This window comes from Cyprinodon variegatus, unplaced genomic scaffold (assembly GCF_000732505.1).
Source record: "Cyprinodon variegatus isolate N-32 unplaced genomic scaffold, C_variegatus-1.0 Scaffold37, whole genome shotgun sequence".
NCBI classification, from domain to species: domain Eukaryota; kingdom Metazoa; phylum Chordata; class Actinopteri; order Cyprinodontiformes; family Cyprinodontidae; genus Cyprinodon; species Cyprinodon variegatus.
This window is the reverse complement of record NW_015150490.1, coordinates 1864192-1878386: the sequence shown is the minus strand read 5'-3', so window position 1 is coordinate 1878386 and position 14195 is coordinate 1864192. Positions and strand designations below refer to the sequence as shown.

The following is a 14195-nucleotide window of genomic DNA, read 5'->3' as shown; positions in this document are numbered from 1 at the left end:
TTTGTATACTAAATCTGTTTCCTCATTTCAAGCCAGACTTACCTAGGTACATTTAATTGGGAGACCCTAGGCTACTTGATGATACTTTTAGTGGTCTACTAGTTGGTTTGGGGCCACGTCCTCGGTCACAATCCGGGTAATTCCCCCGTGTTACATTAAGAACACTTTTCTTTTATTGGTTGGATGACATATGCTAATTTTGTGAGATAGGAGTTTTGGGTTTTGATGAGCTGTATGCCAAAATCATCCGTATTAAGACAATAAAAGACCTGAAATATTTCAGTTAGTGTGCAATGAACTTTATCACAATACGCTAATGTTTTGAGAAGGTCCTGTATATACACACACATATGTACACATATACACATATATGCACTTAATATCAAGTTTCAAGTTTAATCTGACACTAATTGATGCAGATTCTGTAACTTAAAAACAACTTTGAAACAATGTCACACTTGGAGGTGGGTGTATACAAGACTAGGGCATCATTATTATTTCAAGAGGCAGATGAGAGAAGGTTAGAGGAAATGTAACTCAGTATGCTCATCTCATTTAGATTGATGACTAAGAGCAGCTCAGTTTTTTGCTGCCAGTGTCATCTTGAAGCCAATCAAATATTGTTTTGCACTCCCACGGATCACTGGGTCTTGAAAGTTCCAGAAGCTTGTTTTGAATCTTACTTTAAGAAGCTCATAAAAGGGGAAAGATAGTTTTCTACTTGAGAATTGTTTATTGTAATGTGTGAATTGTATAGGAGTGCATATATATACTAGGTATATTCTGCTGCAAACATATTTTTATGATGATACACATAATTTGAACAAACAAATGAGATTAGGATAAGATAGGTTCTGGTTGGAATTTGTATGTTTTCCCTGAGCATGCATGCATTCTCTCCAGGTACCCCGGCCTCCTCCCACAGTCCAAAAACATGACTGTTAGGTTAACTGGCTCCTCTAAAATTCTTCTTAGGTGTGAAAAGTTGTTTGTTCTGTTCTGTGTTGCCCTGCGATGGACTGGCGACCTGTCCAGGGCGTACCCCGCCTCTCCCCTCGTGACACCACATGGGATTAATGGATGGATGGATCTCTCATTGAATGAGATAAATTTCTCATGATGTTGGTGCTGATGACTGGCTTGGTAATTAATTTCATTCACCTGTCTAATTCTGCCCAGTTTCTCATCACTGCTTATCTGATTTGCCTCTTATTTAAACATTGTTTTCCTTTAACCAAAGTTATGTGTGAATGCAGACACATACTAATTCTTCAGTATAACATTGTGACCTTTTATTTATTAAGAAACTTCTTCAAATAATCATTAAAAAGATAATGTTAGACTGAGAAACGTAACATTTTTCATTATTAAAGCAGGATGCGACCCTCATTTGACAACATTCTGAGGTTATTTTTGGCTCTCTAAATTAAACTCTACTTATGGCCTCATTGCTGTCAAACAAACTTTAAACCCGGTATGAATATTCTTTTAACAACATGCTCTTTAATGATAACTGCCATCTTTGTGGATGAGCAATCCTTGGACCAACATGGGTAATAAAATACTCAGTGAGCATTATCTGAAAATGCTTCTGGTCTGACGAGCAGCCAAGGAGCAGGAGCCTTCACGCCATTAATAAAACTGGAGACCATGCAGAACATTATCACACACACATTTACGTTCTTATGCATCAACTGCTAGCTTGTTATAACAAGCACAGCTTGTCACTTCCAATGAGACACACCAAAATGACATTTCACTGTGTGTGAAAAAGTCGCATCAAGTCAAAGAGCATCCATCTCTGTAGCGCAATCAGAGAGTGGAGCAAAGAACTGCTTTTTCATACAGTATGCGCATATAGTGCTTCAAGCAATTGCATGCAGATGGATGCATGCACGCACATATACACACTCTGCCAATTTGTTTGTTTCCCATGTTAGGAGGCATGCGGTTCTGCTCTGCCATCCCTAATGCCTCCAAAACACATCATTATCTAACTTATGTAGACCTGGGAGTCTATGCGAACATTACTGTGTGTGGCTACGTGTTCGAGGTGTGCATGTGTGCAGGCGGCGAGAGAAAAACAGTTGATTATCGAGTTCAACAGGCGAAACACTGTTTACCCCGTGAGACACAAAGCAAGTGAGAGAGATAGGGAAAGAGGCAGACAAGAGAGCTGAGGTAAGAAGGGGATGGAGGGAGATGATTTAGGAACAGCCAGGTGAAAAATGGGAGTCCTGGAGAGACGGAGTGAGAGTGAGAGGAGCAGGCCCGATGAAAAAAGGCTGGGATGGAGGGATGGTTAGGGGGAGGGTGGAATCGACAGTTAGACAAAGAAGTGAGATGACAAGCCAGGCCTGCAGGGTGCAATGTAATGAAATTCAGTGGTAGATCCCTCTAAGCCACGACACGCAGACAAACATCACAGTTGGTCTGTTGTTGTTGTAGTAGGGCAACAACTTCAGAAACATGGTCTGCAGCTATTTACCAGCTGGAGTGATAAAAGTCCAATCGCGCCCAGAGAAAACCACAGCGCAATATCAAACGGTCGACATTAGCAGAGACTGATCGAGAGAAGAAGAGCTGGGAGGGAGGTGAAGATCCCATAGGGGGATATTCTCAGCAGACATCCACCCAGGAGGCATTATTTTCAGATCCCAAATTGGATGTGTTTATGCAAGTCTGATGATGCACTGTCATAAGAACATTGAAATGTTTTTATCTACGTATTTGTAAAACTGTGAGAGTGTAATCCTAATTACTATGAAACATGTTTATCAGAAATTGCTCACTCAAAGCATGATTCTGTTATGACAGAGGAATATGCACCATTATCGAGAGTGTGCTCCAACTGAAAATATATATTCAACTAAATCATTTGGAAAATCTTTTATATATTCACTGGTTCTTCAAAAGGATCTTAAACAGAGCAGACAGGGGATGCAATACAACATAGAATTACAAACCAGAACACCTGGTCAATTGGCAGCATAGATGAGAAAACTCCATGTTTAACAAAATGAGAACAGCAGTAAAGTAAAGGAAGTCTGCTCTAACCTTGTTTCCCAGATATACTTCAGGTGCGTTCCAGTAGTAGGCGGAGCCAAGGTTGTTCATAATATCTGAGTGTCTGACCGTTAGATAAGAAGGTGTCTCTCTGTGAACAGGCCACACCCTCCCTCCTGTCTCTCCAAGCAGGTGCCAGCCAGCCAGAGTGGTCACCTAAATACACAGCAATCACACAGAGGAATAAGAGAGGTCATTAGCTTTATTCTGCAGAAAACTCTTTCACTGTAATTGGTTGGTATAATTTAAGTCATTTTCTTGAAAGGGCTTATTTTGTGAAAGGGCTTTTGCTGGATTGCACCGTTTTCTATTTTCCTGCTATATTGCCAGCCGAGGTTTCAAATAGGGGTCAGCGTTTAAATTTGAGTTTTTATCACAGTAAGTCTCCAGAATCCTCACTACACTAAATATATAGCAAAAAGATAATATCTACATTTAAAATAAATCATTTACAGCAACTTAATGAATTTAAACATTCAGAAAAAAAGTTTACTATTTTTTTTACCACCATGCAGTTCAGTTGAAATTGTATTTTTAAAAATATATTAACTATGAAATGTCACAACATTGAAAAGTTCTCATGTATCAACATTGAAGCATGTTGTTGATAAATTAGGATTGTTATTACTATAATAATAGTTATTTTATGTCCTAGAATTGAAAAGTATGCTTTCTGAACATCTAAAACTATTTAAATTTGCAGTATAAAAGTTACCAGAGGAGGGCAATGTATTTGTCCCTCTATACTACTGTAAGCTTTGACTGGACACAGCTTCATAACTATAATGTATAAAAAAATATAATAAGAAATATTTTTTAATGATTGGTTTGAAACACATGTCTTCATGACAGATATGTAAACTCCAGTCATATTCAGAATTCAAACTGACCAGACTTTTCCTTCAAGAGTTTTTTTTATCTGATGAAACAGAAGTGTGTCGAGCTCTTAACTGATACACTGGTTTTCAAAAGAAAACTTACTACATCATTTCTGTGGATTCAAACTCAAATAATCCAATTATGATTTGCGTTTACTTGTACCAGGCTATTAAGAACAGCAGCATCTGCAGAATTGTCCCATTTCTATGAAACAACCATAAAGAAGTAGCATGCTTCTTCCTGTGCAAAAACAGAAAAAAATATAACTCAAGCAAATGTTTTCACTTTGCAACACAATTGGGCTATACTGATTTAATGTAAAATGTGCAGATTCTTGCTCCTTTATATTATTTTACAATGGAAAATTATATTAAAGCAGCAAAGATAAAATTAAGTGTTATTCTAAAGTGTATTTTGGTTTCAAACTGAACAAACCCTTATGCTTGAACAGAAGTAACTTGCTTGTTGTCCCCTGATCAGTAGCACTCAACTTAAGTATATATTATAGTCATGTAGGTTGAAGCCAAGCTTTTTAATCCCCTGAGCTTAATTATAAAGACCAGTGAATGGTCCCAATTTGATGCTCCACACAACTGTAACCGACAACGTAGAGCATGATCAAGTAGATTGGTTCATCTCCCAATTGGGCTCTGGTTCCACAGCCCGTGTATAACAAACTGCAGGAAGAATGTCAAAATTAAAAAATATATGACATTTGCTATGTCTATATCAATAACATCAGTGATTATTAGTAATAATGTGCACATTTGCACAATATATGCAATAAATAAGAAACATCTTTATTTGTATTTGGTTAGTCCTATTTTTTTTTTTTACATTTGCCACATAAACTTCCATCTTGAAAGAGACTGACTGATGGTGTGTATCTCGGTCTGGGAGAGCTCCAGAGCAAGAAACACACGTCTTCACAATTAACCTAACCTTGGCTTCTACTTTCAAACACACTCACAGGCATAAGACCCACACATACCCAAACACACACACACTGGGTATCTAAATCAGAGCTGTCATCCTGTCAGCATCTCCTCTTTCCTCCACTCCCACCCCACCTGTCAGTTAAAAACTCTTTCCTCTTGCTTCACCTCTCTCCCCCCTCTTACCTCTTGTCTTCTCCTTTTCAAACTTGTCTTCCTGTCTTTCCCCCCTAAACTCTTTCCAAACCCTTTTTACAATGGGCTACCCTTCTCTTTTCCCTTCACCTGTATCATACCGGCTCCATTGCTTTATTGATTGATTATTTGTTTTAGACTCTAAACTACCTCAGAACGTATAAAGGTAATACCTCCACAGTTTAACACCCCTGAGGTTTATTCTAATGATGTAGGTTTTGTTTTGCTGTCACTAGAATATTTTTTATTTTTTTTTTTTACCTTAGTGACCCTTGTTAGCCTTAAAGCAGGGCTCACACTGACTGCATTTCCATTACGAATGTGCTCAAAGCTGTGTCGATATCCTGCTAAATTCGTAAATCCAAAGTTCTGCAATTTCAGTGTACCGGTATCTATTAAATAACAAACATAATATTTGCATGTAAATACATTTGTTCACACAATGATTCAAAGGTGAACACATGAGCTATATCCATATTTCAGCTGAGGCTCTAGTGGAAACCATCCTTCTCCAACCACTTCCGGTCTTCTGCTTCATCTTTTTACAAGGTCGTAAGGTCCAGCTAACTCATATGTTATAAAAAAAATGTGTTTCCATTGCATCCGAATTTCGATACAGCCGTAAAACTTGCAATATTCAGCTAATTCATTTTCACAATTACAATTTCTGTAATTTGATGAGTAATGGAAATGCAGCTACTGACAATGGAACTGCAGTGGACCTGATCTAATGTGGTCTTGCCACAGAGAACAAAACCCATTGGTGCTGTGCCAGCCCAGCCCACCAACAGCTCCAGCTGTGAAAACAAGCTATCAGGAAGCTGCAGGGTAAAATCCCAATAGCTCCTCTGTTTCATCGTGTTTCTGCTTTGCTGTTTTATTTACACTAGTTATGTAAGTCTAAGTAGGTGATTTGATTTTATTCTGAAATTCACCAGGACTCTTTCCTGTCTGGCATTTGAGTTTTTTTGATCAGCTCAGTAAATTAAATTAAGGTGCTTCATCTGGGGGACGTTAAAGGGTCCTGCCAAGCTTCTATCTGGCTAAAATGTCCATTTAAGCTTATTTAAACAGACCTGCACTGCACTGCATTAATATAAGAATACACATAAATTCTAATGATTTGTCGCACATGGTGGTGCAAAGACAGCACGTTGGTTTTAGTGTTCCTTCTAGGAAAATCGATATTTTTTCTCAATAATTTACACTCACCGGCCACTTTATTAGGTACACCTATCCAAGTGCTTGTTAACACTTAATTTCTAAGCAGCCAAAAGAGGGATTTTCACGCAGAACCATCTCTAGGGTTTACAGAGAATGGTCCGAAAAAGAAAAAACATCAGTGAGCGGCAGTTCTGTGGGCGGAAATGCCTTGTTGATGCCAGAGGTCAGAGGAGAATGGCCAGACTGGTTCGAGCTGATAGAAGGGCAACAGTGACTCAAATAACCACCCGTTACAACCAAGGTGGGCAGAAGAGCATCTCTGAACGCACAGTATGTCGAACTTTGAGGCAGATGGGCTACAGCAGCAGAAGACCACACCGGGTGCCACTCCTTTCAGCTAAGAACAGGAAACTGAGGCTACAATTTGCACAAGCTCATCGAAATTGGACAATAGAAGATTGGAAAAACGTTGCCTGGTCTGATGAGTCTCGATTTCTGCTGCGACATTCGGATGGTAGGGTCAGAATTTGGCGTCTACAACATGAAAGCATGGATCCATCCTGCCTTGTATCAACGGTTCAGGCTGGTGGTGGTGGTGTCATGGTGTGGGGAATATTTTCTTGGCACTCTTTGGGCCCCTTGGTACCAACTGAGCATCATTGCAACGCCACAGCCTACCTGAGTATTGTTGCTGACCATGTCCATCCCTTTATGACCACAATGTACCCAACTTCTGATGGCTACTTTCAGCAGGATAATGCGCCATGTCATAAAGCTGGAATCATCTCAGACTGGTTTCTTGAACATGACAATAAGTTCACTGTACTCAAATGGCCTCCACAGTCACCAGATCTCAATCCAATAGAGCATCTTTGGGATGTGGTGGAACGGGAGATTCGCATCATGGATGTGCAGCCGACAAATCTGCGGCAACTGTGTGATGCCATCATGTCAATATGGACCAAACTCCCTGAGGAATGCTTCCAGCACCTTGTTGAATCTATGCGAAGAATTGAGGCAGTTCTGAAGGCAAAAGGGGGTCCAACCCGTTACTAGCATGGGGTACCTAATAAAGTGGCTGGTGAGTGTATATATATGAAGAAAAAAACACTAATTTAAGGCAAGTTCAGTATCTTCCTCTTTGGTTAAACATGAGACAGAAATTCAAAAATGAGAAATGCTTACCTTCCCAAAGTTCCAAGTGGAGGACGAGCATTGGCTTGCAATGCCCATGCAGAAGCATTTTTCGCAGCCACGTCGATTACTACCTTGCAGATTGTAGAAACCAAGTTTACACCGATCACAGTTCTCTCCTTCAACATGTTCCTGTACAGAAAAGTGCATGCAGGAGAGTTTATGATCCGTCTTCAAATATGAGCACAAGGCAGGCAATTGCAGTGTTAATGTGGCGAAAATAATGATGACAAGGCTAGAAAGGTTAAGGCAAAGTACTTTTCATAATGAGTTTGAATGCAAATGTTAGGCTGTGTGTGAGTCTGTCTCTAACCTTGCATATACATGGGGTCACACACGGGTCGGAGTTGATGCTTCCTTCCACACTGCAATTACAGCGCTCACAGTTTGGGTACCCCATATATCCAATAGCACACCTGAAGACAAATTAATTTAACCACAATGAAGGAGATTATAAAATTGTTAACTTTTGCTGTTGGTCACAATAACAATCCCTGTCAGTATTTTCTGTCTGCCTCTCATTGATCAAAATCAGAAACCCTTTGTAAGGCACGCTAACAGACACTAAAATGCAGTAACTTCACATGTATCAGCAAAAATTCATAAAAGTGTAGGATATGGTTCATCTAAAAAAGATAATGTGTGACCAGTCTTTAAAAATGAATTGTATGCTAAAGAATTGCCTGCTAAATTACATTTTCAGAATATTTACATTATATCTGATATACACACAAAACAAAAACACAACAACATTGTTCTATTGTTGTTCTAGCTAGAGCTCAGTGCAGTTAAAAAAACAAGAAAACAAAACAATGAACAGGCATTAGCACATGATCATGGTCAAGGATGTAGAACCAAATTAGTTAACATATCTTAATGAAAATTTCTAATTTGTGAAAGTTAATATATTGCATATTCACCCATTTACAGGGTTAATTGGAAGTACTTTTGCTCAGAGAGTCAGAGTGGGGATCAAACTGGGTACTTGCAACCTTCTCAGAGGTTCTAACAACTAGGCCAACACTCCCTCACTTTTGATTAAATGGTTGAGGTCAGAAACATAAAAGCAGCTTCCTTCCAGCCTATTGATTTCAATTCAATTCAATTCAGTTTATTTATATAGCGCCAAATTCACAACACATATCATCTCAAGGCACTTTACAGTTCAACCAGATCATAGCATATGCATTAACATCATATAAAACATTTTCCATGCTTTCTTTGTGAAAAAAAACTATGCTTTTCACTCTTTGAGAAAGCTTTTACTTATTCATCCTGTTAATCGAAAAGACAAAGAAGACAATACATTATCTTATGTTTAATTGTCATTTGAACTTCTTTACATTTCAACTGGGAAAAAAATGCTGTTTTTTTTCTCTTCCTCCTGAAAGTAATCTAACTGTCTTTTAACATTTGTAAAAGTTCTTTTTGCACATAATATAACTACCTTGCAACTCCATATATGTTGAACTAATCAGAGGTTCGGGAAAACACATATAAAACAATCATAATCAAAATTTTCCTAATGCCAAATTATGGTCTATAATTTTATAAGAGTCAAAATGAAAACTAGTTTGGAGAAAAATGTGTTTTGCTGTTCCAGGAGTTTTTCTATGAAAAAATATTAAATGAGAAATGAAATCCATATAAAACACTGCAGACATTATCATTATTTCTTTTCTTTTCTTTTTAACAGTGTCCTATGTGGCGATGTGGCAATACGAATAATTGTCTTCATGTCAAAAAGAGGCGAACAGATTTTGCTTTCACAAGTGGAGCAGTATGGCTATCGTAATAGTGTTCCGCTTGATTTATGTATATAATTAGCTTTACTATAATTCATGCAGGTAGTATTTCAGATTTTATGGACACTGCAATGTAAGTAGAACAAGAAAGGAAAAAGAGATAAAAAAAGGAGAAAGGATGAAAGAAAAGAGGAGATAAAAGGGAGATAACAATAAAACATCACAAAACATAAAACAATAAAAATGCTGTTTCTATATCAAGTTCAGCTGGGAATGATAAATACAGTATTATACCGTGATGGAATATTCACAGATTGGGAAATCATGTTTTTTTAATCATTTATCTATTTTAATTTGATTTGGTTATAACTAAGGTAAAGATGAAAAAAAAGTCATTTGTAAAAAAATTTTTTCCAGGGAACAACATTCAGTTGTCAGCCAGGCCACAGAACCACTCAAAAGGTAATCACAGGGGAAAACATCTCATGATATACAGTTACTATTACTAAATTAATACAGGCTCACAGTGGAAAATCATAATCTAAGAACTTAATATAAGCTTTTAGGGAATTTTCAAATAATAATTTGAGCAGACAAGAGCCGAAAGGGTCTGCTCACCTGTCACTACATTTCTGTGTCTCTCAGTATGTGAGTATGCGGGTCTCTCACCTGTCACATCGCAGACCTCCGAAACCTTCCTTACACCAGCATGACCCTGCTGGCTGACCTGCCAATCAAACACATAGACAAACACACATCTTAGAAAACACTTCTAGGAGGTCAAAAAAGGAAAAGAAAACTCCTTGAAGCAACTAAAATAGATCTACTATTATTATATTGATACAAAAAAATCTATAAAGAGCAGAATTACCTCTTAATATAAATAGTCTAACACTGTCACAGATATTTATAAAACAAAAGCTCTAATTATATAAATCCCACAGGATAGCAGGTAGGATTTACAAGGCACTGTTAAGATAATCTAAGTCTCATTTTGAAAATATTTGTAAAAGGAATGTGTGTTTCTGTGTGCTTATGTCTCAAAGAGAAGAATGGACAAACATAAAAGAAAAGTGAGGAAAAAATAGTTTGCCTACCAGGTGAAGCTTGGCTTTCATCTGCAACACAAGTTTGGCTGATAGAACCATGTGGATCACACGAGCATGGAATGCAGGGGTCCTCCTCATCCGGACTCACCTGGACACGCAAAAAAAGATCATTTCTAAACAATGTATAAACACCTTTGTGAAACGTTTAGGTATATTAAACATACCGTTGAAGGTCTGTAGTAACCAGAAATGCAGCTTTGACAGTTGATTCCAGCTGTGTTGTCCCGGCAGCCAGTACAGACGCCACCACCTCGATACTGACCATGAATGTCAAGGCTTAGTGATAGATCAGCCACAGTCTGATTAAAGTAGCACTCCTCTGCCTTATTATGGCAGTTGCACTCTGAAAACATAAATAGATAAAAATAAAAAGCTATGCCAAATTTATGCAGTAAAAAAGGAACTATTCTTATACCCCTTCAGGTTCTTTAAGGCAAACTAGAACACGTGCTTTGGTGCTGCTCCATTTTTAACATTTGGTTCTTTAATTTCAACTCCAGTAGAAACTTTCTTTATAGATTATGTTATGTCATTGTCAAGACACCAAAGGTGATAAATTAACCTGTGTAAAACTGAGCAGAGCAGTACATTTTATGACCCGTTCGATGAAAAACAGCTTTTTACATCCGCCTTTTACTGCTGTTTATCAAGGTTGAAGGTAAGAGGAAACTTTTTTTAATAGCCAGTAATTCTAAAGTCTGATTCCATCTGGCTGGAAGGAATTATTGCTTGATTCTAAAACATGCTGGTTATCCATTTAATAGGTTTAAATATAGTTTAATGAAACATAAGCAGCTTAACATGAGCAACCACAACTCTTGGAGCCCTGCTCTAAAACCAGGAGAAGTGTTTTGAAAAGCTCAACATAGCCCTGGGATAATAAGGTAAGCATTTTTCCTTACTTTCACAGACATGTCTGGTGAGGAAGGTCCCCGCCATCCATGGCTGCTGGTGGTAACCCGGGCAACAGTGATCACAGCTCTCCCCGCATGTATTGTGCTCACATTCACAGCTAAACTTCTACATAGACAGGGAGAAGAAATACAGAGTCATTATGTGTTTAACAGATGTTGAGCCTGTTATGATTTATTGGTTCTCTGTGGACTGGAAGTTGATTATGAAGGGATTGTTACACATCTGAACAGAAAGAATGAGAACTCTGTGGTTTTCCACTTTATTCATTTCCTCAACACAAGCTGTTGAGGTCCTGCTAAAATAATTGAGACTTGAGTGGTAGCATGCCTGAAAGGTATATCAATCAAATGAACAATCTGAACAAATCCAATTTTTGGAAAGAAAAGAAATGTGGTTTACCTAAAAGAAAAATACACAACTTGGATATCCTGTATGAATAATAAAAAAAAAAATTACTTCATATTTTAATAATATTATGTAAATTAAAAAAGGTCTAGTACCATTTCACATTAAATATCTTTATAATGGAACACTATTGTGCTCATCAACCAAAATAACCCGGCAGAATCTCAAATTTCCTTTCATTCTCTACAGAACATATTTAGTTTCCCCTCAGCATCAATTATCAGTAACAGAAAAAGTTAAATATTATTAAAATTCTTTGAAGATTTTACTAAAACTGATTTATAATTTTAAAAATGTTCTACAAATCTAAAATAAAACTACTTAAAATAGCAACTAACAACAGGAATAAACCATTAAAAGCCAAACAAACGCCAAGTGGCTCCACAGGAGAGCAGGTTGCACTGAAAGAATATTGTTGGCCTTCCAGCTCAACAGTAAATAGAAAATTGGTTTCCTACTATTCTCCCATGAGAGGAATAAATCCTAAACTAAAACACGGCCAGCGAAAAGCTGAATGTTACAGAATTATGGCTAAATCCAGGCTCCAGTAATTCAGTTGAAGATTTTCTGTGAATTGAGTTATTGTGTGAGGGTGCTGGTATTTTCACTAGATAAAATAAGCTGCATTACAGAAGCAAAGTAAAAGGCCATGTTTGGATTCTTTGGAAGTAGGATTTTTCCCTCTCTTCCGAAACCAAAAAACAGGCATCCAGTTACTATAGCGATGAGTGCTGGTAAAGATGCTCAGTCACCCAGGTCATAGTCATTTCAAAAAAGTTAAAAAACATAAAGTTGTAGGGAAGTCATATTTGAAAGTCAAATCATACTGGCTTAAACATGTATATAAATGTACTCTTTATCAGACGATATCATCCCAAAATTTAGAAAATATCTATTTAAAAATAAATCCTGTCTTAAAATTTGTGGGGTTTCTTTTGTTATCTTATGCAGGCCAGTTAGTTATACGTCAGCTTGTACACCTAAATTCGGCCAATCATATATCAACGGTCATCTGTCAATCAAATTTCATCGGTCAGAGCATCTTGATTCATATGTTGCAGCTAATATATGCAACGGCTGAAATAAGAATAATTTACTTTCCCATTGAGTTCTGTCCCAGTGTTCACGGGGATGAACGTCTGTGTCTTTGGCAGGCGTAGAGCTAACAGAAATGGCAGCGTTGCGAGGCAAGGGCTCAAACATTTACAGCTGTAAGCCTTCTACACCAAATCAAGCTTATGCTCCCCTGGCGTCCTCTTCCACAACAACTTCGTCCCCGCTTTTCTCCTCTAAATAAAAAACGTATGATGAAGGAGACACATCCAAGACCCCCAACACAAAACTCTCCTCCTCTTACATGATTCCGCTGTCCATAGCGTTTCTTGGCCATGTCGTTGCTAAGTGCTACTTGGTCCCAATGTAATTTCCCATAGGGAACCTACTGGCCCTAAGTTGCTAACTGGTTAGCAAGATGCTTCCGACCAACCGGCCACAACCAAACTTGCTTGCGAATCTTCCGCTACAACAATCCCGCCCTCTTGATAAACAACCAATCACATTCACTTTATTCACTCGTGTAAAGTCGGGCACCACTTGGAAGAATTCGAAAATGCAACGGTTGGAACAGCCGTTTCCCTACGACTTTAAAAAAAAAACAATCCACCGAACTTTGTTTTCCAACTTAGAAGACATTTCGCTTCCCATCAAGGAAGGTTTCTCAATTTAAAATGTCTGGAGTAGTGTTTCAATTCCAGTCTTATAGAGTGGCCCAAACAATAGTGCCGAGCCTATATGAGAAATTGAGCAACACAGAGTTTTAGTCAATATGACCTTTCCTGAACTCTCTTGCATTTGTTTTTTTTAAACTTGTGTCTAAAGAAAGGAGACCAATCTGATCTCCCCAACATTACTGACAAACTGGATCGGCTGGGCCACATCCTGGCCAGATAAGATTTTTAAAAAGGCTTAAAAATAGACAATAATCACCAACCTGCATGTTGTTTTCACAGTTCCTTGCAAAAATTCATAATTAGTTTAGTTCATATGAAAGTAAATTGACATGATTTTTTTGTGTTACAACCACAAAATTCAATGTCTCAGAAAGATTGGATGGAGAATATCTGAACTATCATTATTTCTTCCAGGTTCAACCTATATTACGCTCCATCTTCCCATGAGCCAGATCAACCCAACTCTGCTAGATGGTGTCAAATGCATTGTCTTTAAAGGTGGAAATGGTGTGTTCGGAGTGATGTGCAGCCTTGGATTTCTCATAAATATAGTAAGGTTTTGATCTCAAGCACCTTCAGTCACATTAGGGGTATAGGCTGGCATCCAGTCTCATGGTGGGTTCTACAAAATTGGCCTAAAATCATTGCAGTTGTTCATCACACTACACAACAGTTTATTTCCAAAATAGCTTTATTTTGGAAATAAACTGTTGTGTTACAGGTACTGTACTAATTCGCTTTTTACTTAATCACCTTTATCTACATCTACTAAAACAAAGCATCATAACGTCATTGTTTTTAACAGACACTACTTTCACTTTCTGCCACTATTTGGGACAGAGGCTTTTCCTGGGAAAA

At 37.9% G+C, this 14195-nt stretch overlaps 1 protein-coding gene across 9 annotated transcripts in view; it reads right to left on the bottom strand.

Annotated features, from left to right (window-relative positions):
• Nucleotides 1-14195, bottom strand: part of lama2 (laminin subunit alpha 2) — a 224090-nt gene that overhangs the window by 125639 nt on the left and 84256 nt on the right. For all 9 annotated transcript variants that reach the window (XM_015369189.1, XM_015369209.1, XM_015369194.1 and 6 more), the window contains exons 8-14: nucleotides 11190-11307; nucleotides 10452-10630; nucleotides 10276-10375; nucleotides 9848-9905; nucleotides 7747-7849; nucleotides 7425-7565; nucleotides 3058-3222 (exon numbers count right to left, since the gene is read on the bottom strand). In XM_015369189.1, coding sequence (XP_015224675.1) covers nucleotides 3058-3222; nucleotides 7425-7565; nucleotides 7747-7849; nucleotides 9848-9905; nucleotides 10276-10375; nucleotides 10452-10630; nucleotides 11190-11307 — 864 coding nt within the window. The remainder of the gene's footprint in view (nucleotides 1-3057; nucleotides 3223-7424; nucleotides 7566-7746; nucleotides 7850-9847; nucleotides 9906-10275; nucleotides 10376-10451; nucleotides 10631-11189; nucleotides 11308-14195) is intronic.